At 34.8% G+C, this 24,648-nt stretch overlaps 2 protein-coding genes across 6 annotated transcripts in view; both read right to left on the reverse strand.

The window, feature by feature from the left end:
* VWC2L (von Willebrand factor C domain containing 2 like) overlaps nucleotides 1-11,559 on the reverse strand; it is a 155,956-nt gene extending 144,397 nt beyond the window's left edge. Inside the window, exons 1-2 of the mRNA XM_044751554.2 lie at nucleotides 10,845-11,559; nucleotides 8,013-8,482 (exon numbers count right to left, since the gene is read on the reverse strand). Coding sequence (XP_044607489.2) covers nucleotides 8,013-8,402 — 390 coding nt within the window. The 5' untranslated portion in view covers nucleotides 8,403-8,482; nucleotides 10,845-11,559. The remainder of the gene's footprint in view (nucleotides 1-8,012; nucleotides 8,483-10,844) is intronic.
* Nucleotides 11,560-12,114: 555 nt separating this feature from the next.
* SPAG16 (sperm associated antigen 16) overlaps nucleotides 12,115-24,648 on the reverse strand; it is a 911,706-nt gene continuing 899,172 nt past the window's right edge. For all 5 annotated transcript variants that reach the window (XM_070489783.1, XM_070489782.1, XM_044751340.2 and 2 more), the window contains one exon: nucleotides 12,115-12,475. In XM_070489783.1, coding sequence (XP_070345884.1) covers nucleotides 12,300-12,475 — 176 coding nt within the window. In that variant the 3' untranslated portion in view covers nucleotides 12,115-12,299. The remainder of the gene's footprint in view (nucleotides 12,476-24,648) is intronic.

The following is a 24,648-nucleotide window of genomic DNA, read 5'->3' on the forward strand; positions in this document are numbered from 1 at the left end:
CAAAGATGGCTTTATTGTGAAGTGCTATACAGCAGGCTAGAAGCAAGGGGATCAACAACGGAGGTGTGTCAGACTGAAATTACTGATGCTAATCAGTAATGATGATAAAAGTCCAAAGTACAGACTCTAAAATAAGCCAGTCCCCCATTAATAATAGCTATTGTTTGAGAAAAGTCGCCTGGATAAGCAAACCCACTGATTACTTCAAATTGACTCAGTTATTTGTTTCAAACTCTTCTCTGAAAGCTTGGCAAAGTACAACTAAAAAATAAACCAGTAGATTTTTCTTGTGCTGTCCTTCATAAAACACACTGCCTGATGTGTACATCAAGCTGTAGGAACACAAAACAAAACAAAAATAAAATATGGTCAGGGCAAATAGGGAGTAGTAGAAACAAAGGATTTACCTAATCTTAAAGTAAGAACATTCCTGCCCCCTCAAATTTCACACACACACACACACACACACACACCCCAGTGTATGTGTGGAGCAACTTCAGTTTAGATTATATATATTATATAATCTACAAAATTTGCATAAAATATGTAGACCTGAGTTATAAGATATAGGAAATAAAAAAAATTATACTTGTTAATATCACACCATTGACCAATTATGTACTTTGGTGAGTAAAACCACAATTGAAAATAGGCAAATTTCTAACATATCCAAAACCTTGTACAACTGGGATTCAAGTTTGGAAGGGAGACTACCACATCACTCTCTTTTCTGTTTCATCTTCTCACACTACTGGAGAGTCAGTTAGGAATGGGCAGCAACGTCTGGAAACAGCTGATGGCTGACCTCACGTCTGAGGGAGTCACTAACAGTGACAAGCTCCACAAATCTCAGATGTGGCTGCAAATCAAACACCCATCGCCCATGTGCACAGGGCACAGAAGGCCAGTCACAAACTTCTGTAGTCATACTTATCACAGAGTTATCACCATTAACAATAGCATCTTGCAATATGAAGGACAGCAATAAATATCAGTGGGTGAGCATGAAAAGCTATTCTTCCACACAACTAACCAAAGGGTTGGCTGAACCATCAATTCTTTTAAAATTTAAAGCAAGAGACTGACTGGAAACGGACTATCTCACCCCTTCAGAGGTTAACTTGGAAGCCGTTAATTTTTAAAATTCTACTCCTTCATTTTAAAAAGTGTTAAATGAAGAGGATCATCCCCAATTACCACTGGAGCTTTTGGAAAAATAAATTATTTTAAAAATCTGATCTATTTCTTAGATTTAGTGTAGTTTTGTATAATTAAAAAATGCCAAGTGAGCAGAATAAAAAATGAAAAAGAGCGTGAAGAACTTTATTAATTTAAGTTTTAACAAAATTGACTTCTAATCTCTGAAACTGGTCAGGGAATATACAATTTAAGTAGAGGTGTCTGAGGTATTTACAAAGATGGGAATTCTCCACTGAGATTATCTACTGTGAGCGTGTTTGTTCTGCATGCTGGGGCTGAGCCTCAGAGGAGCAACAGTTATTACTGATTAAGATTACTTATCTCTGTTATTTTGTAACAACTTGAAAATAGAAGCCATTCCTGAATTTACTCAAAGATGATTTTAATATTAAAAACCACAACATGCTCCGCAAAACAGAAACTGTATTTTACCAAGTCAACCATTTTGGAATTAGTCTTCTCAACCTCTCAACAAAGATCCTCAGTTGTCTTTGTTGTATGAAATTATGATTTTTCTAGGAGTTTCTTTGGATAGAATCTTACAAATGCTCCTTGTGACTCCATTAATAATTTGTTAAGAACTTGTCCTTCTTGGAAAAACATATTTAAAAATCCCACCCATATTCTCAAAATCCTCCCATTTCTCTGTTATTAAAAATAAATAAAACCTTCATAACTCTGGAGAGATTCATTCTGTGCCCCTTTGCCTAGTGCAAACATCTTAGTCTGTGTGCCTTTCACGGAAAGTGGGCAACGGTAGGTGGTGGGTGGGGTGCAGTGAATTGTATTCTGCAAGATGTTAACTGTTAGTCTCCTCAGTGGAGATTTCTTTACAGCCTCCATTTTTTCCTGTTCTTTCATATATTTGGTCATCAGCTGCTGGAACATGTTGCCTTCCATTCTTTCTCCATATTAAAACAAACAAACAAACAAAATCACTCAAATCTCCCAGACTAAGTTCAACAATTCTTTCTTCTCAAACACCTTTATAAATTTAATGTTACAATATTGGACATTAATGGTGGGGGCACAGATTAATGAGAAAGCTGGAAAATCTTCCTTCCTGTGAATGTGCCCATTGAAGAGCAAGTCAGTTCGAAACCTTAACTGGCATTGACATTTTTCTACGGATGTGATGATTTGGCAAAATACTTCATGTGATTAATTTTCTGTTCTCTTGCTTTTTTTGTTGATTTAAATATTAAATATAAAATTGAGGGCAAAAAGTAGGCAGCTTACCACCGTAGGAAAACAAATTTTTTTAAAAAGCAACAACATATATACAAATTGTGCAGTATGAGAAAACAGTCGCGCTGAACTTGTTAAAAATAAAACTCAGAAACTGATCAACGGTCTTTGGCCCATAGTGGGAAAGGCACAAAGGTCTGTGCCTGCAGCGAAAGGCAGATTTTGGGCAAATCCAAATCCTGAATTAGGGACACTGGGTGTTGACTGCAGAAAGTCACTTTAAAATAAGACAGGCTATGCAAAAGCTGAAATAAGAAGATCTCTTTCAGCTGCATGCAGTATAACCTTCAGGGTCTGACCTAAAACTAAATCAGTACAAGTTTTAAAATATATATTAAAAAAAAATCCAAAAAAGCTAATTCTAGCTGAGGGAGAGTTATAAAAATACTGAGCAAAATAAGAAATGATTTTCCTTTTGGGAAACTCAGCATGAGATAATTGAGCCACGAGCCAAAGCTGATAGAGCACACATTTCCAATCAAGTTTTTAAGGAAATGTTATTGAAGTTTATTATTTATGGTCTTTATTTCTTGAAAAGTAGTTTTCAGTGTCATTTTGCCTGGATAAACATAAAAGAAAGATGAGAGAACCTGCTATACAGTGACCTTTATCTTAATGCAATATTACCAAAACACTGGAAAATTTAGAGTTTTCAAAAAGAGTAGAGAGAAATCCATTTTCAAAGCTTGCATCAGCAAATGTTGAAAAAAAAAGCCAACCTTTATGAATAACAGTATTCTTCCCATCAGGTGACACATATGGATCAATTTACATTTGAATTTGATGATCAGAAAAGATTGAAGTAGGGACATATGTTTTGCAACTGTATAGAATGAGACAACACAAATAAAACACTGGGTAGTCATTACAACCCTGGGATGAGGCGGATTCCAAGGCGAGACATAGTGAGGAGGGGTAAGAAGAAGGAGTAGGAAGTAGGCAAGTTGGAAACAGGTGCTTCATGAACAATGTATGTCATCTTTAGGGGCCCAGAGAGCACTCTGCCTGAGCTACCTGAGTGCTTCTTTAACTAATTAAAATGAAGAGATCAACACATAAGCAGAAAGAAACTAAGGCTTTTTGGAGGAACTCTAATTTCTTTATTCTATGCATTCAGTTATAATCTGACCCACGTGTCATTCACCAAAAATATACTAAATGCCTGTTTCCTTGTTTACATGGTGCTTGGGGTTTGGAACAGAGGAGAAAAAGGAAAGCCCTGTCTCTAGCCTCAAAAGGCTCACTGTCTAGTGGGAGACACAGGTTGTTTGACTATATATTTTGCAGTGCAAAGAGACAGTAGAGGTGGTGGAGAGCTTAGATTCTGCAGCCAGGCTGCCCAGGTTTGAATCCTGGTTCTTCCACCTTAGAGCTGTGTGATGCTGGGCAAGCTACTTGCACTTTGATGCTTCAGTTTTCTAATAAAAGTATAACCCTCATTATTAGGAAATGAAATGTATTATAATACACATAAAGGTCTCAACAGTGTCTGGCTATGATTACTGTTCTTGTTATAATGGTGTGCACAGCATGCTGTGGGAACATACTGGAGAGGAGCGAGACCCAGCCCAGGATACAGTAGTAGGACAGTCAGAGAGGGCTTTCCAGTTGAGACGAGATTTAAATGGAGGTTTCAAGTAGTCAGTCTAGTAGGACTTATGCAGGTGTGCAATGGTGAAAAACTGTGGGATAGCGTGTGCAAGCACACAGGGAAGAGAAGTCTCTGAGAGTTTGAGATAATTTGGTGAGTTTGATGAGTGGAATCTAGACTATACTAGGAAATTTAGATTTTTTATCTTAAAGACTGTCCTGAATGTTTTTGCCCTTATGAATGCTGATCATCTCATTCTTTGTTTTCTTCAATAGCCCACCTCCTCAGCCGTTAATTTCTCTTCACCTATATTCAATTCTATACTTGGCTGTAAGGCAGTCTTGTTTGAAAAAACATATTTAACTAGGTCATCTCTATGCATAACAACATGAATTCTACTCTGTTATTTTTTAGACTGAATCTAAATATTTTGGCCCAGAATTCAAGTTCCTCTCTCCACTGTCCAAAACACATATACAAATTAATCCCCCTCTTACTATAATAGCATTTTAGCAAGACCCAACTTCTTGTTATTACCACTTTCCTCTTCTCTTTGCAGATTTTATTTATCCCAATCTCTGATTTTGCTAAAGCAGTTTCCTCTTTGGAATTTTAATCTCTCCAGATCAATTTTAATTATTTCTTTAAGAACAGGTTCAACTTTGACCATTTGAAGAAAAAGAAAGTTTGTTTGACCAAACCTCACACCATGTTGATAAGCTTGACACCATAATCTCTTGGTGCTAAGCTCACAATCACATACTTTACTTGAGGCAGCTTTCCCTGCCCCCTTATCTCTTCACACTGTTCATGTTTTCCTTGTGAGTAGAGAATTTGCTTTCTAGATATCTTACTTTCCAATGTAAGTACATCTACAGTATTTTGTATACTAAACAGCCCAATAAATGTTTGTTGGATGAATATATTATATGTAAAAATATCTCATAATGCAACCTCTTTAATAACATGCCAAGATCATTATGTGAATGATCCATACATCTTTAGAAGTTAGTTACTTGTCTCTTGTAAGCTGAATTGGAAGAGAATCAAGATGACAGATCATGGCTGATATTTGCATAAGTGTATTTAGTTCACATAGATAATTAGAACATTTAAAAAAGTAATTGGAATTCTTTTAATTGAATGACTTTTGAAGATGAGCTTCCATTATAAAATGTAAGTGTAGACAAAGGATTTTAGAACTTAGAGTAAATCCTTGGACCTTAGAGTTTAGGAGAAGGGAAACAACCATTTATTCAGTATCTATTGTGCACCAGTCATCACAAGGCTGCTAACTTTGCATAAGTTATCTCATTAAAGGTTTTCAACATCTCTTCTCAAGAGAAGTCATTATTTTGATGGGTATTTTATAGCCAATGCCACTATGGCTCAAAAAAGTTTGACTCTTTCCAAAGTCTTACATCCAAGTGATGAATTTGGGATTTGACTCCAGGTCTCTCTGACTTTAGAGCCAAAGTTCTTTGAGAGGTTATGCAAACTTTATTGTTTGAATGGTAGTATTCAGAAATAGATTAAACAATGACAATTTTGGACAAGTAGCTAACTTTCTTGGTCTCAGTTCCTCACTCTTACAAATTTGCCCTTCATAATCTCTAAAGCTTTTATAACTCTAAATCTTTGTGAAAAACTTGCATCTGTTTTCTTTTTTTATAAATCACATTTAAAAATCTCATGGCCTAAAGAGTAAGGTGGAAAAGTTAAACATCAATGAGTTATATATTGACTATAGCAGGGATATATAGTTGAATGAAGGAATTATTAATTTTTATATATTCTCTATTGTTTGACATGGTAAGATAGGTATTACTTTTGTCATAAAATCTAATAGAGGGAAAAACTATAGCATTTTTAGTGGTGAGTTGACTAAGTTCAAATAATCAGTCAATATCTGTTCTTCTTTATTAAATATTGATTACAAAATTATATAAAACTCAAAAATTTTATTTGATGTACTTTTTTGCTTGGGCTAGGCTATCCTACAATGCCTTTTTGCATTCTACCCTAGATAAATATGCATGTTAGAGGAGATTGACATGATTCTAAAACCATGACTGGAATTAAATCATGTGTTGAGTATTTGCATTTACTGTCATTATCCTAAAAGTAAAAATAGCTAATGTCAAAATGTATCCAATATTTTAGAGACCATAAAGTCATTAATAAGTGTACTATACTTTTGACTGTTATTTGATGTCAATAATGATAATTTTACTAGACTCTCAAAGTCTCTTCTCAATATTGTGCAAGAAGGTATTATAATACATAAAAGAGAAAAGTCTAGAATAATATTTACATACAGCCAGCCATGAATTGCTCAACAACAGGGATACGTTCAGAGAAATGCATTGTTAGGTGATTTCGTCATTGTGTGAACGTCATAGAGTGTACTTCCACAAACCTAGATGGTATAGCCTACTACACACCTAGGCTATATGACCCTAATCATATAGGATTACCATTGTATATGCTGTCCATCGTTGACCAAAACGTTGTTATGCGGTGCATGACGGTATAAGAAAGTTGAATGTGATAATTGTCACTAAAATTTCTCTCATGTGCTAAGAAACCTAGTTAAAATGACTGGGTAATTTTGGGTAAATTAGAACTGGTTTGAACCCAGAACGTGGTATTGGCTGAATGCAATGAAATGCTAATCACAGAATACTCTGGTCGTTATCAGTTAAAATCTTTTTTTCCACATATTGACTTCATCCACCATGTGACTCTTGTGGCCAAGGAAGTCGGGTCAGTGCTAATAACCAAACATTCTTCTCTCAAACATAAACAGTCACACTGAAAACTAGCTGTATCTCCTTTTGCCTATAAGGTTCTGAGCACCTTATCACAGAACTTAGATGAAATGAAAACCTTTTATATCAAGTCATCAGTATGACAGATACTCCAAGGAACAAACTGCCATTACATTTAAGGAGGACATTTTGACATATTAATTTATACCCTCAGGGTTCAGATCTGGCTTGTAGGAAACCCTAATTAAAACTAGCCATTGGAGAAAAGAGACTCCAAGAAGAGATAAAAATGAACTCCAAGTTACTTGAAAATATGACACAAGCATAAGAGAAAGACTAAGAAATACCATAGAGGCTGAAAAAATTACAGTCTTTTTTTTGCTACCTTTTACAATGGACTATGATAAAAATTCAGTTCTCTCTTGGGTCTTGTAAGTAAAAAAGGCTAACCAGCAAAGGAGAGAATGGGGACCATGTTTTACAACAAGTAGTCCAATGCATATTCTTAATATAAAGACCACAACTCAGAAGTATGTCTCTGTAGAACTTACATTTCCGTTTCTACAGCTAAAAAGGTGATTTTAGACTATAGTTAAATGACTCTAAATACTCTCTTGGGTCTTGTAGGTAAAAAAGGCTAACCAGCAAAGGAGAGAATGGGGACCGTGCTTTACAACAAGTAGGTGCAATGCATATTCTTAATATAAAGACCACAACTCAGAAGTATGTCTCTGTAGAACTTACACTTCCATTTCTACAGCCTAAAAAGGTGATTTTAGACTATAGTTAAATGACTCTAAATACAGGCTAATAAGCCACCAAAAAAAATCTCACAAAATTTAAACAGTAACTTAATAGACGCATAGCCTCAAACAAAATTGTTTCCCTCAGAAAACGTATTTTGTAATAACACAGAAGAAATGTTTAAGGGCAAAAACTAAAAGATTTTAAGCATGCCCTAAATACTTCTAAAGTAATTGTTATCATGAAACCCTACAGATATTGATCAAAAAACCAATTGTATATTTGTTGACCACAGTGGTACTTATGCTAACTGGAATCATATTGTTGTAAATTAAAAGGAAATTTAAAAGTCTGTTTTTCTAACATTAATTTTCTAACATTTAATTTTTCTAACATTAATTTTCTAAATATGTGGTGTGAAAAGTTACTATTCAATAAATACAAAGGGTAACTCATACCTTGAATTCCTCCAAGATTTTGTAATTCTTCCCATGATATTCACAAAAGTTTTTCACTTCTTTGCACTCAGGACAGCATCCATTGTGTTCCACTTTAGTACACTTTGGGTGAATTTTAGGACATTCTGGCTGGTCGCAAACAGGTCCATCCAGAGCACAGACACATGGACAGTTGGAATGTCCTGGGAAAAATCGTTCTCCCAACTTGTATACAAAGCCGCTGTCATCCACACACCCTTTCCCTCGATAGTCATCAAAAATCAGATTGTCATTACTGGAGATCTGGTCACCTTCATCAGCAGGGTAGTCTTCATGACTGATGGCAGCAGAGGTAACCAATCCAGGGATGACCAACAGAAGTATGCAAGCTTCATGAATATGAAGAGCCATCCCCCTCCTCAAAGGCTTCTGGATGTGCTCCTAATAGTAAATACACTCAGCTCCTTCCATGGGAATACAAAAGGGGTAGGCTGAAAATAAATATTTAAAAAGAATAAGTTTGTATATACAAAGAGAATATAGATTCACTTAAGCTCACGTTCTTAACTTGCTTATTTGGAGTCTATTTGGAAGATACTAAGACCTCAAATAGACTAAGTTCATGCAACTATCTACACTTTATAATGCAGTTTGGAGAGTTTATCCTTGGTAATATATGCTTTAAAATTTATCCTTTCTGGATTATTTCACCTAGGATCCTTAAGCTTGATTTTCTCTTCTAAATTTCAAAGGTCTGGCTTTGTCTAACTTGTAAGAACTAGTTTTACTGGGCCTCAAAAGGTGATTTTACAAGTAGTTACTTACAAATAACTCAAGAACATTTGAATTCATATTCCCTATTATTCTTTAAGCTGGACCAGTCAGTGAAGGAATGTATATATATTACAATCATCTGTATAAAAACGCAAGAGATTAGTGAGCAAAAAATTCTACTTCTAAAAGAAAGAGAAGAAATCAACAATTGAATGTAAATTATAATTGGGATGGAGCTAGTATAAAGGATCTTTATGCCCATAATTGGTGAATAACAATAGTCTCAATATGGGTTACTTGTTTCAGTGAACATGAATCTGAATTTTGAAACACAGCTAAGAAAAAAAATAGCACTATTTATAAAAACTATTTATAAATACTATTCCACAGTGAATAAGAGAAAGAAAAATTTTAAGTAATAAATACAAGAGAACATGTATTGCAAAGGATTTATTAAAAATAAGTTTATTTGCACTATTGTCCTCACCTTTATTTTACTCAGGAAGTAAGCTCCTAGTGGGCAGGAAAGAAGTATCTGTGAACTTTTTTTGTTTTTTACAGCAACTTGAATCTAGTACTCATGTAATACTATTTGAATTAATTGCTTCAACATAAAATAAATACCATTCACACAGTCTTGAAAAGTTAACTCTTTTGTGCCATACCAAAGATATTTGCATTTAGCCAATTTGCACAAAAAATACCTGTGTAAAATCATTTATTGAAGTTTCTTAAAATAGTAATGAGGTGTTGCCAATCATAGAAAATATGTCTATTAATCTGATGGCATCGACTCATAAACTTCACTTGGTATTAGTGCTTGGTGTGGAGTGTTGGTAGTGGGCTCTTGTTTAAATGTTTAGAGTGACTAACTCATACAAAGGCTCTGGGGAAACTGTGTGACTTTATGGAGTAATAGATAAGGAAAAGTGTTGTCAAATAGTTAATTTACCTATTTAAGTGCTATTGGCTCTATGCCTTTTTCCATAATATTGCTTATAGGACATTTTCAGATCATTTATAAATATTATTCATTGGTTTATTTTCAGATTATAGTAAGAGCAATGATAAACTGTTTCTTTTCAGTCTAACATATACACATGATAATCTTTAAAAAGATAAAGATGCCATTAGGAAACTTCATGAACTATTATATTGTATTTGCATTTTAAGTTAGAGATGCAAATCCAGTAAGAGTAAAATGGAAGGTAGTATATTCATGCCCTCCTTCAAGAGAAAACTGCTCTGTGATATTAGAATTCCTTTTGGGTACATAATGATAAAGGAGATGGGTTTCCTTTAAAATATGTCAAAAATAATGAGTCATGATAGAATTAAAAAAATGCAAACCTATAATTCTGCCTGAGAAGCCAGAAGCTTCCTTTGACAAAGCATTTTTTTCTCTTAAATTACTAGAGAGGCCACAAACAGAAGCTTCTGAAAAAGCATAAAAAATTTTACTAATTAAGGCACGAATTTGTACATCTCTCACATATTTAGAAAGTTTATCTTGGAAGAAAAAGGAGCTATGGTGCTTCCTTATAGTATTCCAGTCGTATCTGTCACTACATGCAGGATAAGCCATATAGAATACATATGTCATTCTGCTTCAAAAGGACACAGACACAAAATGATCTCTTTGCAAGCTACAGGTAGGCATTAATGAGTCAGGTTATGGTAATCGTAAACTTAAAGGTAAAAATAAGAGTGTAATATCCACTTTATATAAACATTAAACATGCTTTTATTATATGAAATACCTTTTAAAATGTGCATGGAGAAAACAAGGTTTTCTTATTAATACAACAAAGTTCTTAGGCAATTAAAAAAAATACCTCTTCATGTTGAGCTGCTCTAGTGCAGTTTAAGACAGTATTTATTTAAGAGAAGACACATTAGAGAAATGAAATAAAATAAAATGTTTATCTGAAGGTTTTTAATAAGTAAGCAAACATTGCTAAACTGAGAATCACTTCCCAGCTAAAGTTCCCCCTCCCCATATTGGTACATATGATTTAAAATGACTGCATCTATTTCTTTGAGAAAACAAATATAACTCATGTCATAAGATACACTTACCTAATCACTCTGGAGGTTAACGGTGGTGGGGGGGGGTCATAGACCAATATGAACTAAAAGATCAGGTATGTTTTAAGGAAACAGTTCCTCTTTAACTATCCAAAGAATACATTTTCAGGCTTGAATTAAAGACAATCCATTCTTTCTACCTCCCATTTCAAAACACAGTCAAGAAGCAGTCTCCCGCCCTTCCAGAGAGAAACACAGCAGACACACATAAGAAATATGCTTTGGACCCGTCTTCAGAATTCAAAGCAAGCAGCAATGCTGGTTCTGTAGAAATCCAGATCCCAGTAGCAGAATCATGTTGAACTTATTTTTAGCATTTTCCCAGATCCTTCTATGAAATTTCCCGGCTGATTACGCCTCCTCCACACATGAGTTCACTTACACAGTATTTGCTACGGCAGTAGAGGTGATTTGGCTAGGCTCTGAGGATCACAAACAGCAACAGCATGCTGTAGCTTAAACCCCGCTCCGCCAGCAATACCATCAGCATCATCCACAATGTGTTGCTTGAATCCCCTCTCACACACCAGAAAATACTAACTGTGGACGTGAAGGAAAGGAACAACTTTAGCTGGGTTTCTGCATCGCTGAGAGCAGTTCGCAGACTGCTGATTTGGAGCTCATTCTGCTGGCAGCCGGGAATTCCTCAGCACCACGGACAGCGCCAACAGCTGGCTTCTGAGCCCAGTTCGGTCGAAACCCTGAGCTGCTTCTTTGGAACAGGCTAGAGTATTCTCTTAAGCAGTTGCGCTTTATACAGAGGCTGCGTGCATTAGGGGGAAAGGCGTTTTACGTCCGAGATACTTCTTTGCATTGAAATTACAATTAAAAGAATACAAAACATTGTAATTGTACCTAATGCATTCTTGGATGGGCTGCAGATAATGAAAGTTCCGGAAGAGCCTTGCATTGAGGTTTAAGCCATCTGCAGTCTCTGATTATTAATAGATAAAGCATGATCATTGTCGAAGAATCAGTGAAAATGTATGCTCCCTGATTTTATTTGACCCCTTGGTTGCAAAAAGACTTTCCCCATGCTACGTGATTAAACTTTGGATCTTTCTGCAGCTTGGATTTGATTTTTTAAAAAAGTAGCCCAGTTCTCCTGCAGTTTGTTCTCTAACATCCAAATCAATCTCCTGTAATTCGTCTAGTCTGTCATTAGGCGTCATTGTAAGCTGTTTCTTCTAAATCCCTAGCAAAGATGCTCTGTCTCTAAATTCTTACCAAAATGAGAAAGAAAAAAGACCCAGACACAAATGAATGAGCAAAAAGTTATTTTTATTGGTAACAGTACGAGCACTAAAATATATGTCCAACGCATGTTTTAAAGCGAATTGTAAATGTTACCTTCTGGCATATTTAACCAGATATTTACTTGTTTGGGACTATAGGAGGCATTTCAAGCCTTAAAGGGAATGCCCTCTGCAGTGGGTATGCTGACCGTCAAGACCACGTTCGAACAGTGCCATCGGAGCCTCCGGAAAATAGACTCTCTCCGTCCTGAGAAAACACGACTGTGTGAGCCTCACTCTCGTGGCCCATCAATTTGTGAATCTGCCCTGATTTAAGATCCAGCAAGTGGATAACTCCATTGCCACTCGCCTGAGCTAAAACTCGACCTGAGAGAGAGAAAGAGAGAGTGTTAAAGTTTTATTTCAAGCAGTCACAGTCTATGAGCAATGAAATATACACTTTGTTACCATTGTAATTCAATAAACTTGTTTTATATTAGATGTCAATCATTAAATATGAATTAACCCCTGTCTATATAGGAAATAATTCCAGTCTGAATTAAGACATGTCAACGATTAGATTATAAAATTTTAAAATAACAAGGTAAAACCTAATGTTTTACCTACTTTATGTGTAAAGGTCATCAAATGCCCTGCTAGTCTCCTTATGTTTGGGATTAATAAACAATTTTGAGAGGATGAGATTGAGAGGAACTGAGTAATACAGTTTTCCCTTTCAAGTGAATTACATGTGAAAAAGTGTTAAAAAGCATAGACTTCAAAATTTATCTATGGCAAAGATGTATATATATATATACACACATGGATAATTTATATTTTAACATTTGTATTATATTTTAAACTTGTTTATTATAATTATGATACATCTTTAATTAAAACTATAATAATACACATTTATGCTTTAAAAATTGTGACACTGATGAACTCAACAAATTTTTTTAGAGTTGAAGTGAAAATACCTCATTTAGGTTTTTTACTCTAATTTAAAATTCAAAATTCTGTTCAACTAAATTTGTGTTACATAAGAGAGCTAAATACAGCATAGAGTATTCTCATAATTTTTATAGCATACATATTTTTTGAAGTATTTTTTTTTTTTGAGGTGGATTAGCCCTGAGCTAACATCTGCTGCCAATCCTCCTCTTTTTGCTGAGGAAGACTGGCCCTGAGCTAACATCCATGCCCATCTTCCTCTACTTTATATGTGGGATGCCTATCACTGCATGGCTTGCCAAGCAGTGCCGTCTGCACCTGGGATCAGAACCTGCAAACCACAGGCTGCTGAAGCAGAACGTGCGCACTTAACCACTGAGCCACCAGGCCGGCCCCTATAGCATATATTTTTGAATAGTCTCCTTAAAGTGAAAAGAAAATCAGCAGTCCAATTCTAACTAATACTTTCATTAAAGATGTCCAGTAGCAAACTATCAGGGAATTTGGAGGTAAGTAAAAGCAATAGAATATATTTACATTTGCTCAATAAATGGGGTAAATAAGTATAAGATTAGTATTATCCACGGAATTATCTAACCATACTTAGAAAGCATACTATCATCCCAGTAATAACATTTAAAATTCATTAAACTCTTTCAGCATGCTAGATACTAGATACCTGATGGGGATAATTCCATGTAATCCTTACAGTAATCCAATGATAAAGAAAATATTAACTCCATCACATAGGTGAAGAAAGAGAGGCTTGGAAAAGCTAAGTAACTAGCTTAGGAGGACACCCTAGGTATAGAGAGAGCTGGCTTTTAATCATAAGCACTTTGAATCCAGAGCCTGGGCTCTTAGTCATTGCATTTTCACATCCAGCACAGCACTGTTATTAATGATGCCTTCTTGACAGATTTTAAGTAGGTGATATGTTGTGAAAATAGAATTTGCCCATTTCATAATAAAAAGTTTATAGTGATATCACCATAAAAGTCACAGTGAAATATTTAACCACAAATTATACCCCAAATTGTCATGAATGTCTTTAAAACAGAGAAAAGTTATAAAAGTAAAGCTAAACATGATAAATACAGCCTATTTGCAAACATTTATAACTACTGGGCTTCTTCATCTAGAACAAAGCCTGACACAGCAAAGATCCTTAGGATGGATTAGAGTGTCCAAAGCAGCAGATGCGAATATTTATTATAAACCCTCTTCTAAGTCTTTGCTGACAGAGGCATTACATATAGATTACACTTCCAGCTTCGCTCTATAGGCAATTGCTGTTTGTGACTTTCCTAAGAATCACACTGATAACTCTTTTCTACTAGTCTTTATACAACAGCTAGGAAGGGGGTAAATATTATTTTCTATTTTTGAAACCAAACTGAACAAAACAGAATCAAAGCCCATAAAGAAAATGGAAAGGTTTTAACTTTAAACCATTATCTTTTGTTGATGTAAAATCTGTAAAATTCATAATTGGAAATATTTATGAAGGTTCTTCATAATTTCTGAAAATTTGTTGAATAAAATAGAGAAAATGATAATATTAGAGCTTTATGTTAGGATTATATAATTCAGCAGCACCATGCCTTAAGTATTTCAAAAATTTGTCTTTACTAGAACAGATTTGAGTCAACAAGTTTGTGGTGAGGTTTTTTCAGGTTTACTTGAGCACATTTTCAGAAGATTGCAAGACTACATATAATATCTAATTCCTAAAACGTGTATAAATTTATGATCATGTTAAACTTTAAAGCATATTGGATTATTACAAGGCATATAGCATCTGATCTAAAAATTAGTTTTGCTAGGAATGGAGATGCTGAACTCCGTTTAGGTTAGAAGATTTTCAAAATTACTTACCAGATGTGTCAATTGCTACATGAGTATCTAGTTGGTGTGAAAGAGAGGTATCACCCAGAAAAAAATGCCACAATATGATTATTGGTGGCATCTCTAGAAAGTAGAGTATTTACAGACACGTGCATGGACATCTTTCTAAATAGCTTGGTGATTGGCAATGAAAAATAACCCACAATGTGAATCATTTGTTATCCCAGTGTCAGAATCTTCATGACAAATTTAGGAAGAATAGAAAAGTTATCCACATCAAAACTTGGTCAAGGAGGGGCCAGCCTGGTAGCCGAGTGGTTAAAGTTCCATGTTCTCTGCTTCGGTGGCCCAGGGTTTGAGGGTTCGGATCCCACATGTGGACCTACTGCACCCACCGGCCATGCTGTGGAGGCAGACTATGTACAAAGTAGGGGAAGATTGGCACAGATGTTAGCTCAGGGGTAATCTTCCTCAAGCAAAAAAAAAAAGAGGAGGATTTTCAATAGGTGTTAGCTCAGGGTGAATCTTTCTCACAAAATCAAAAAATAAAAAAAACTTTGGTCAATGGGATGAAATTATGTTAGAAATAAAATTTAAATAGTACCACAAGAATTTTTGTAAAACTTGCACTAATAATGTTCATGTTAAAATAAATATGCCTCTTTAAAATGTGAAATAAAAATAAATGATAAATTATACTTCTACTTTAATATTTTATTAAAATGTTATAAAAACAAAAAAATCAAAATAATTATCTTGTAACATATAATAGCCTGAATAGACTAAAATGTTATTTAGCATAGCATTTTAAGAAGAATAATTATATCAAATTATGAATACACGCATTCCACAGATAACTCATAGATTGAAAGTATATGATTAAAAAACAGAGAAGTATAGTTTATCAACATTGATCTAAAAATAAAAATAGCCAAATTGATTCATAAAGGTATTTTAAAATAAAATATAAATAATTATTTGAACATTATGTAAAAATGACTTTCTTCTTTTCTTTTGCTAACATTTAAGTTATTAGGATGCCCAAACTCTTCACAGAATGGGAAGAAAATAAGCGGTCTGGGGAGAAGATTGATATAATTTTCTAAGTGCTTTTCTTTGGTACAAAGAGCTCGGTATCAACAGCGAGTGATTATGACTATCTCTTCATTCACACATCTCTGAAAAACTTAATCAATACTTATTTTGATCTACCAAGGCTTCAGAATATTTTCTTGTTGTTAAACTGGTGTCTTTTTTGTTGACCAATGGAGTTTGAATGAGGATAACATGGGTTGCTATCCATTTTACTCTATTGGATGAATTTGGCAACTTCTTTTGGCTTAGAAGACAAGCACCAAATTTTGCCTACCCACAAAGTATTGCTCTGCTATTAAATGAGCCAATCAACCTTTAAAAATTAGTAATTCTCTCAAATTTTAGTTCTAAATACACTTACAACTTACTGAAGATGATATGATTTCCTTATACTTTGCTTTAAAAAGCAATTTTCTTAAAAAAATAGGTCTAATAATGTCTTCAGCAAAGTAGTCTCAATCAGATTTGGTATAAAAACTTGAATATTTGAATGTACTTACTAATTTAAGCATCATTAGCAACGGAATCTCTTAAAGAAGTTTACAGAATGAATTAGCCCATGGAAATCAAGTAGTAAAATTTTATCTGAGTGTATGTAATCACTTTGGAAAAACCACTATAAACTGGAAACTCAATCTCATGATAATAAAATGTGCAAATAAAATATTGGCACTTTTTCAAACTAAATAATTTTTAACCAATTTGAGATACAAATTCAATTTGATTTTGAGAGTATGCACCTGGCTGGAATAGCCAAGAGTAATCTTGATCTTTTCAACACTTACCTGCCTCCTAACCTAGATAAATTCTTCTTAAGATTAAGAATTCTGCATGCTGCCTATTATTGCCATGTTTTTCACACTAATCATGAAACTTGACATAATCAGTGCTTAATACATACTTGTTGTAGCAGGAGGTGTGGTGTGATATAAATACGAGTGCAAAGACCCTTATGAAAGGAATGAGCCCATTTCTTTGTCTTTCAGATCTATCGGAATGAGTTCATAGTAGTCATCATTTACTGTCATTTATTGAGCATCTATAGCTCCACATGGTACCTGTTACCTCACATGTTCTGCATACAACCCTATGAGGTAGATATTTGCCCTTTTTAGCTGATGAAGAATGAGAGTCAGAGAAGATAAAACTGGGATTTGAATTGAAATCATTTTATTTTTTAACGATAGGCACCTGAGCTAACATCTGTTGCCAATCTTCTTTTTCTTTTCTTCCTCTTCTTCTCCCCAAAGCCCCCCCGCCCCCGCAGTACATAGTTGTATATTCTAGTTGTAGGTCCTTCTGGTTGTGCTATGTGGGATGCCGCCTCAGCATGGCCTGACAAGCGATGCAGTGTCCGCGCCCAGGGTCTGAACCGATGAAACCCTGGGCCGCTGAAGCGGAGCGCACGAACTTAACCACTTGGCAACAGGACCGACCCCTGGATTGAAATCTTTATTATTCAAAAAGTCTTACTTCATTTACTGGCTTTAAAGTTTCTTTCATAAATTAAGATTCAGTTAAGTGTGACACTTTGGGGCTTGTCTATGAATGACACTGAATTTCCTAGGTAAATAGGCTCTTAAATCTAATGCTCATGTTAATCTCCTAATTCTTTTATTCAGCGTTGAGTTTACTACTTTGTGAAACTCTGAAACTAAAACATCCATGTTCTTGCAGGAGTCCTTCTTCGTTCATGTATCCATTGACTCTTAAATACACACATTCTAGTGCATATATTGTGCATACTAAAAATCATACCTGATAACTAAAAAGACCCATATTACAGCCCTTCCCATATCTCCAGCTAAATTATGTTCCTGGTTCTTCCATTTCTACTTTGAATACTATATTTTCTCTATTTTCCAGACTCCAAACTACAGTGACATTCGTGCCTCACCTTTTTTCCCTCTCCATCCTCAACTCAGGTTCTATCCATCCTTCTTTACTACTTTTCTATAATTTGCCCATTTCCAGCTGTGAACTGAACTGGCAAAACCCTGGGCTGCCAAAGCAGAGCATGCAAACCCAAGCACTTGGCCACGGAGCTGGCCCCCTATTATAATTTCTTTACTTTTGAATCTACCTATATTAATTCCTGTTTCTTCAATTACGTCACTCCCATTCTAAAATACCATAAATGTGAATAGAATAACAACAAAAAAACCCCAGCAGAAACAAAGAGACCCTTTCCAACTCTGACATTCTCAGGTTTTGTTTTAGATCCAACAATCTCATTTTATAAATAAAGCAGCTGAGAGGAAGTGACTTGCCCAAGGTAAGAAAACATCTCCATGGCAATTGTATAACCTGGTTAAAATTGTATTCTTTGCCTCCCAAATCAGTGCTCTTTTTACTATTTCCTTCTGACACTGAATAATGTTCTAGTATCTTAGCATAACTTTTAAGACTGCCACACTAGTACAGATCTGCATTTACTCAGCCACGTACACTCTTACATGAACCCTGTTTTCTCCACCAAATGATCCGCCATTACGTCTTGAATGTATTTTTCACTTCCCCACCTTTGGATTGTTGCTTCTATTATTCCCTCTGGTGGAATATTTTCCTTAGCTGTCTCCATGGTCCCTTACCTTACCCTCCTAAGAAAAGTCAACCCATTTATTAAATTCCATTTCAAAGTGACTTTCATCAACAAGTTGGCATCCAGTGGAGAACATCTTCCTCTTCTGAGCATTTATTACATTTTATTCATACTATTCATGTGGTAATAAGATGCCATAAATTATAGTCAACTATGCATTTGTCTTACCTTCTTAATTTTGTAATTACTCAGGGACAGGGGCCATGTCATATATTTTTACATTCCCCCCAGCTAAGCACCCAGGCTGTTGCAGACACTACTCAGTGGTAACAGTAACGGTTTTCACAACTACATTTTATAGTCATTATTTGCCAAGCACTGTTCTAAGCCCCCTACACTTTATCTCATTTTATCCTTACAACAACCCCATGGGGTAGATATATACCTGCACCATCCTTTATAGCAGCCACGACCCTCATGTGGCTGTTAACTGAGAACTTGAAATGCAGCTAGTCCAAATCGAAATGTGCTGTAATTGTAAAATGCTCACCAGCTTTTAAAGACTTTTTATGAAAAAAAGAATGCAAAATATTTCATTCATTTTATATTGATTATATATTGCAATGATACTATTTTGTATATATTGTATTAATTAAAATTATTTGAAAGTTAATTTCACCCATTTAAAAAAATGTGGCTACCAAAATTTAAAATTATATATATGGTTCACGTTATATTTCTAATGCTAGCACATTTCGTGCTTCACAGAGGAGGAACACGAAGCTTAGAGAGATAAAAGCAACTTCTCCAAGGCCACACAGCTTATAAGCAGTGGGGTCTGGATCTGAGGGCTATATGACTCCAAAGCTCATGTTCTTATCCTCTACGTCATGCCCTAATACCTCTGGATGAATTTTTATTGATTGGCTTAATGTCATCTCTCACACTGTGATTAAGCTGCCCTTACTAAAATGCAACATGAGTCAGAGTAAACATCTCTTGGGTGTGTAGCTCCAGTTTCCAGCTGAATCTATACTTCCTCCTAGGAATACTTTAAAATTAATTTCTACTTAAGTACAAGAAATATTTCAAAAATTTCATTTCTTTGGATACCCTAATGGTACTTACGGACTCTGAGAATCTTACTGTACAATTAGCTTCCTGGGAATAAGGGAGAGACTTAGGAAGCAGCTTTTATTCTTTTAGAGCTCAAAGAGGCCAACCAGTGTGCCCAGTACTCAACAGTGCCCCAGTGGGCAGAAAGACATCTCTACAGTTTTAGGTGTTTTGTACTAAGATGTTATAAAAATTTATCATTTCATTTTTGCTCTAGGGGAAACAAACCAGAATATATCGTCCTTTTGATGCTTATGCTTTCAACATTGACTAACCTCCCCTCAGACTCACCCTAATAGAATATTTGAATACAGTGAACATATTTCATCCAATTCCTTACACTGATTGTTCATGAAAAGAGCAACAGTTCTTGTTGTGTTGAAAGATTTCAACTTAATTTCTTTTGTGTGAAAAGTTCCTTCAGAATTAAAAAAAGACAAAATTCAATTGCTAGATTGAAATGAAAATTATCTAAGGTAGACATATTGGGATCTCAACTGTCAATATGACAATTCATATTCCCTGAAATTCCAAATAAAAAACATGAGATGAATGAAACTTTTTAATGAAGTAAAAATTGGTGATCAACTTTTAAGAAGGTACTAGTTCAGCAACACTTTTCACGGTGGTGTATTCACTGACCAAAACAATTCCATTTTTTAATAAAACATTCAGATAAGGAAAACAAGTAGTAGAGGTTATAAAGTGTACCAAATTGTGTTGACAGGAATCTTTGATTTTTTTTTTTGTTATTGGGGGGATCATTCACAACACTAATGAATGTATCAAAAGTTACAGGTTGAGCTTCTTGGGAAGGTCCTTAATTGATCTAATAATACTCACCCATGAGCCATCAGTTAGCAGCTACTATTAGTCAAGGCAACTGTGGGTACACATATTGTTTGAGTCAAAGATGAATTAACTCCTATTTAATGAGACTTATTGAATGTTATATCTATTGAAACTGTAAATTTATCATTGTTCAGAAAAGTAGTTTAGAAAACCTACTTTTCTTATTACTCTATGTCTATTCCCTTAACATATATATTAGCAAAAAAGCCACAAAATTCACTTATATATTTGATCATGTTACAAAAATATAGTTTCTCAGCAATATTATAAGTCAATAGTTGACTAAAACTATGCAGTTTTCTATCATTTATACCATGATGAATAGCATTGATCTGGATTAAATGCATGCGTCTGCATCAATAGAATTCTGTTGTAAGAAATAAAAAGAGACTCAAAACTTTTACGCTTATTACAAATAATGAAAAGGTGAATGAAATACATCATTACATTTCTCATTAAAACAGCTTCAGTAATTTCTCATGATTATTCATGCTTTGATTAAATTTTGAGCTATATGTTCCCCTAAAGAAACAAAAACACCCATTTTACATTTTATTCAAAGTAGTCTCATACACAGATCTAGGAAATTTATCACAAATATACAAGAATGAAGTCTAAAACAATTGTACCCCATATGTGAAATGACATATCAGAGAAGAGAGGCTTTGATCAATAAGGAAATGATTTTTATACACATCAGAACCAATTTGAAGCAATTCTCTCGATCAATATAGATAGGCAGAAATGCTTCTCAGCATTTATTACCTGTGGAGAGCATTATTGATTAATTGTATTGATTTTTAGAATGCATGTGGAGAGGCATCTGTTGTTTCTTTAAAAGATGCCTCACAATGAAAAGTATCAAGAAACTATTTAAGTTTTGAGGATTTGTATTAATGGCTCAACCTGAGTCATTACTCAGAATTTCAAAAACACCATTGAAGGAGATGTGAAATTTGATTTAGTTTATCTTGCACCCTATTGCTGATCAATACATTTCAGAAAAAAAAATTACTTAGGAATTTAACTTGCCTACGTGCTAGTAACAATTTATAAACTTTTCCAGTATTTTTTACCATGTATACTCTTGCTGAATGGTCTTAACTTTTGTCTTGTAGGTAGTACTGCTTGAACAAAGATTAGTTTGTGTGAAAGTATACATATAGGCTAAAGAATAAATGCATTTTAAATTTCTCTGAGTAGAAACTCATGCCATAAAAATGACAATAGAGAGAGCAGAAAAAGCTTCAAAATCTTAAGACTCTAGCCAAGCATATATGTTTACTTTATTTAGAATAGATAATCTGTTTAATGGATACAACAAACTGAGAGGTTGAAGATAAAATCTACCATTACTTAAACTTGGTATGGAACATTATTTATCAAGCAAGTGAATTTTGCTCCACAGTGTATGATTTCTATGTTTGCCCTAAATAAAATTTTAAACAAATATAGTAATTATTTTTCGTCTTTCACATGAAATCCATATCTTATTTAGGAAGGCAGTTCTTTGACACTGTGGAAACTTCTAAACTTTAGCAGGTGAATTAATCCAAGAAGCAAAATCTTTCCTTGGTAGGAACAGAACTATTGGGCTCACTATATGTAGTTTTTAAAATATTTTCCCCTATTAGGAGAGCATGAATGAGTAGCTTCTTGAACAGGTGCTTTCCTACATGAGCTGTCTTCTGAATATTACAGACATCCCTTGTGAGATGCACCTAAAGTCCTAAAAATGTTCTAACTAATTATTGAGTCTATTTAGAATATCAACAACCACCTGCTTTCATTAAGAAATCCTTGTAGACCTGTTTCCTAACTTGGTCTTCACCTATGCAGCTGATCAGTGTTGAAATAATATTTATTCAGAGACCCCTGCACCTGCAGCTTTGCAAACATTTCAGAGACGCTTTTGCTGATGTTAGAGGAATCTAGTTTCAGTTCAGTTCTGGGGATCAGATAAGCTAGGGTAAGTTGTAGTTCAGAGCAAATCAGAGATTGTGATATTTTCTTCCCCATTGTTCATGAGTAGAGGAAGGACTTGAAGGCTTATATTTTATACCAAAAATTTAATTAAAACTTTAATTTTTTATTCCTATAAAATAATAAGACTGCCTTTAGTATTTCTCATTTTTCACTATTTAAACTATAAAATTTACTACATTTTAAGACTCAAATTCAGAGTTCTAATCTTTGGGGAGTTTTTCTCATGGACATTTGTGTCAGCACTAACTTCGTTATGTCGGAATCCCCCTTTCTGAATGTGGAGTTTTGTCTGTGGGGAAGAAAACACTGTCAGCTCCTGTTAATCCTGAGGTGGTGAATTATCAACAATTGCATTCTCATTTTTAGAACTTCATCTTTCCTACTCCAGGGCAACATTGTCCATTGGGTGAAAGTGGTTAAGTAATAAATCAGCATCACTACATCATTAATAGTTATAGTCAAAAAGATGCAAGTATGTGCTGAAAGAATTATAGCCAAGATGACACCCCTTCGCCCCCCAAAAAGAGGAAAAGAGTGGCTGGAACGTCCACTGTGAAATTCTTGCATGAATTTAGAGTGACTATATTAGTTTAAAGATAGTATAATCTTTCAACTCTCTGAAATCATAGAGAGATTAGCCTAAATTCCAAATCTTTCATAATTCATTACCTGAGGAAATACACAGACTTAACACCTAATTGATATGTTACCTTCAAGATGATTGACGTGGTTGATAAAACCACTTGTTTCCATTTATTTATTTTTTCCTAAATATTTGCTATTATATTGTGTAATCCTTACAATCACATGTGAAGAAATCATCATTTCCATTTCATAGATGAAAATATTGCATCACAGAGAAGTAACTTCTTCAAGATAACTGAGCTAGTGTTAGAGCAAGAATGCCAACCCAAGATTGTCTGTAAACCTTTTCTATTCTATAGCCTGGGGAGAAAGGAAAGTAGTTATGCCAGAAAGCTAAGCTAATTTGGCTGCTACATGAAGTGCTAAATAAATTTATATCCACTCATAATTCTGTGAAGGCATCTCTATGGAAATCTAAAGTAATATTCTAATATATTGCTTTCTGATGACCTGACTTTGTATCTCAGAGAAAATTTAAACTAACATGTGATTAGTTTCTTCTTTTATCAGTCTCTCGCCATGACACTTTCTCACCCCTACCCTCTTAATCTGGCATTCCACTGGTATCAAATAGGCTTTTGCTAAAAGGTAGGAGATAATTTGAGATTAAGGGCACTGATGAATACTTGGAATTAAAGTAATGAGACAAATGATTTAGATATGTACATGAGTCATAGAAATGGCAAAATTGACATTGCAATTATTTTAAAAAAAATAGAATTTGACTTGTCTGAATAGATGGAATATTAGGATAATTTCAGTTGCAAGTGAAAGAAATCAACTCAAAGTGGCAAAGAGAAAAAATAGTTTAAGAATATATATTCATAACATAGAAAGACAAGTAGATGGACTCCAGAAATAGTTGGACCAAGAGGTTGGCATGATGAGATGAGAGCGCTGTCTCTCGTGGTCTCTCAGCTGTGCTTGCTTCAGGGTGGATTCACTCTCAGGCAGGCTCTCTCTACTTGGTGGTCTCAGCAGTTTCAGATTGATAGCCTCCCAAATTCAAGGCCAATGGAAAGAGTATTTCTATTGCCCAGCAGTTTCATAGGGTAGAATTGTCTCTCATTGGCTCGCTTGGGTCATGTGCTTATCCTTGAACCAATTACTATCGCTGGCAGGTGGAAGGGTGTGATGGACCAGAGCAGGATTGAGTATCCACTGCAATCACTGAAAGTGCACAAGGAGATCAAGGGAGAGTGCACAGGGGAGAGTGAACCGGGGAGAGTGCACCCATAGGGAGATCAGGATGCTGTTATTTAAGAGGAATGGAGAATTTACGTGAAAAAAAATCTACTTCAGATAGTCATTTTAGGTGTGCAAAACCAGAACCAATTTTTGCATTAGAGAAGAAAACAAAAACAAGCCACATTCTAGGCCATTGAAACAATGCTTTACTTTCCATTGTTTTTCCATTTGGCAATCCATCTCATTCCGTACTCTTAACTCCTAAAAGAATCCTATGCAAATAAACTGCATCTGACTTTAAGAAATCAGCCACAATTATTTTGTTAAAAATATC

Source organism: Equus asinus, chromosome 19 (genome assembly GCF_041296235.1).
Source record: "Equus asinus isolate D_3611 breed Donkey chromosome 19, EquAss-T2T_v2, whole genome shotgun sequence".
In the NCBI taxonomy this organism is placed as follows: Eukaryota; Metazoa; Chordata; class Mammalia; order Perissodactyla; family Equidae; genus Equus; species Equus asinus.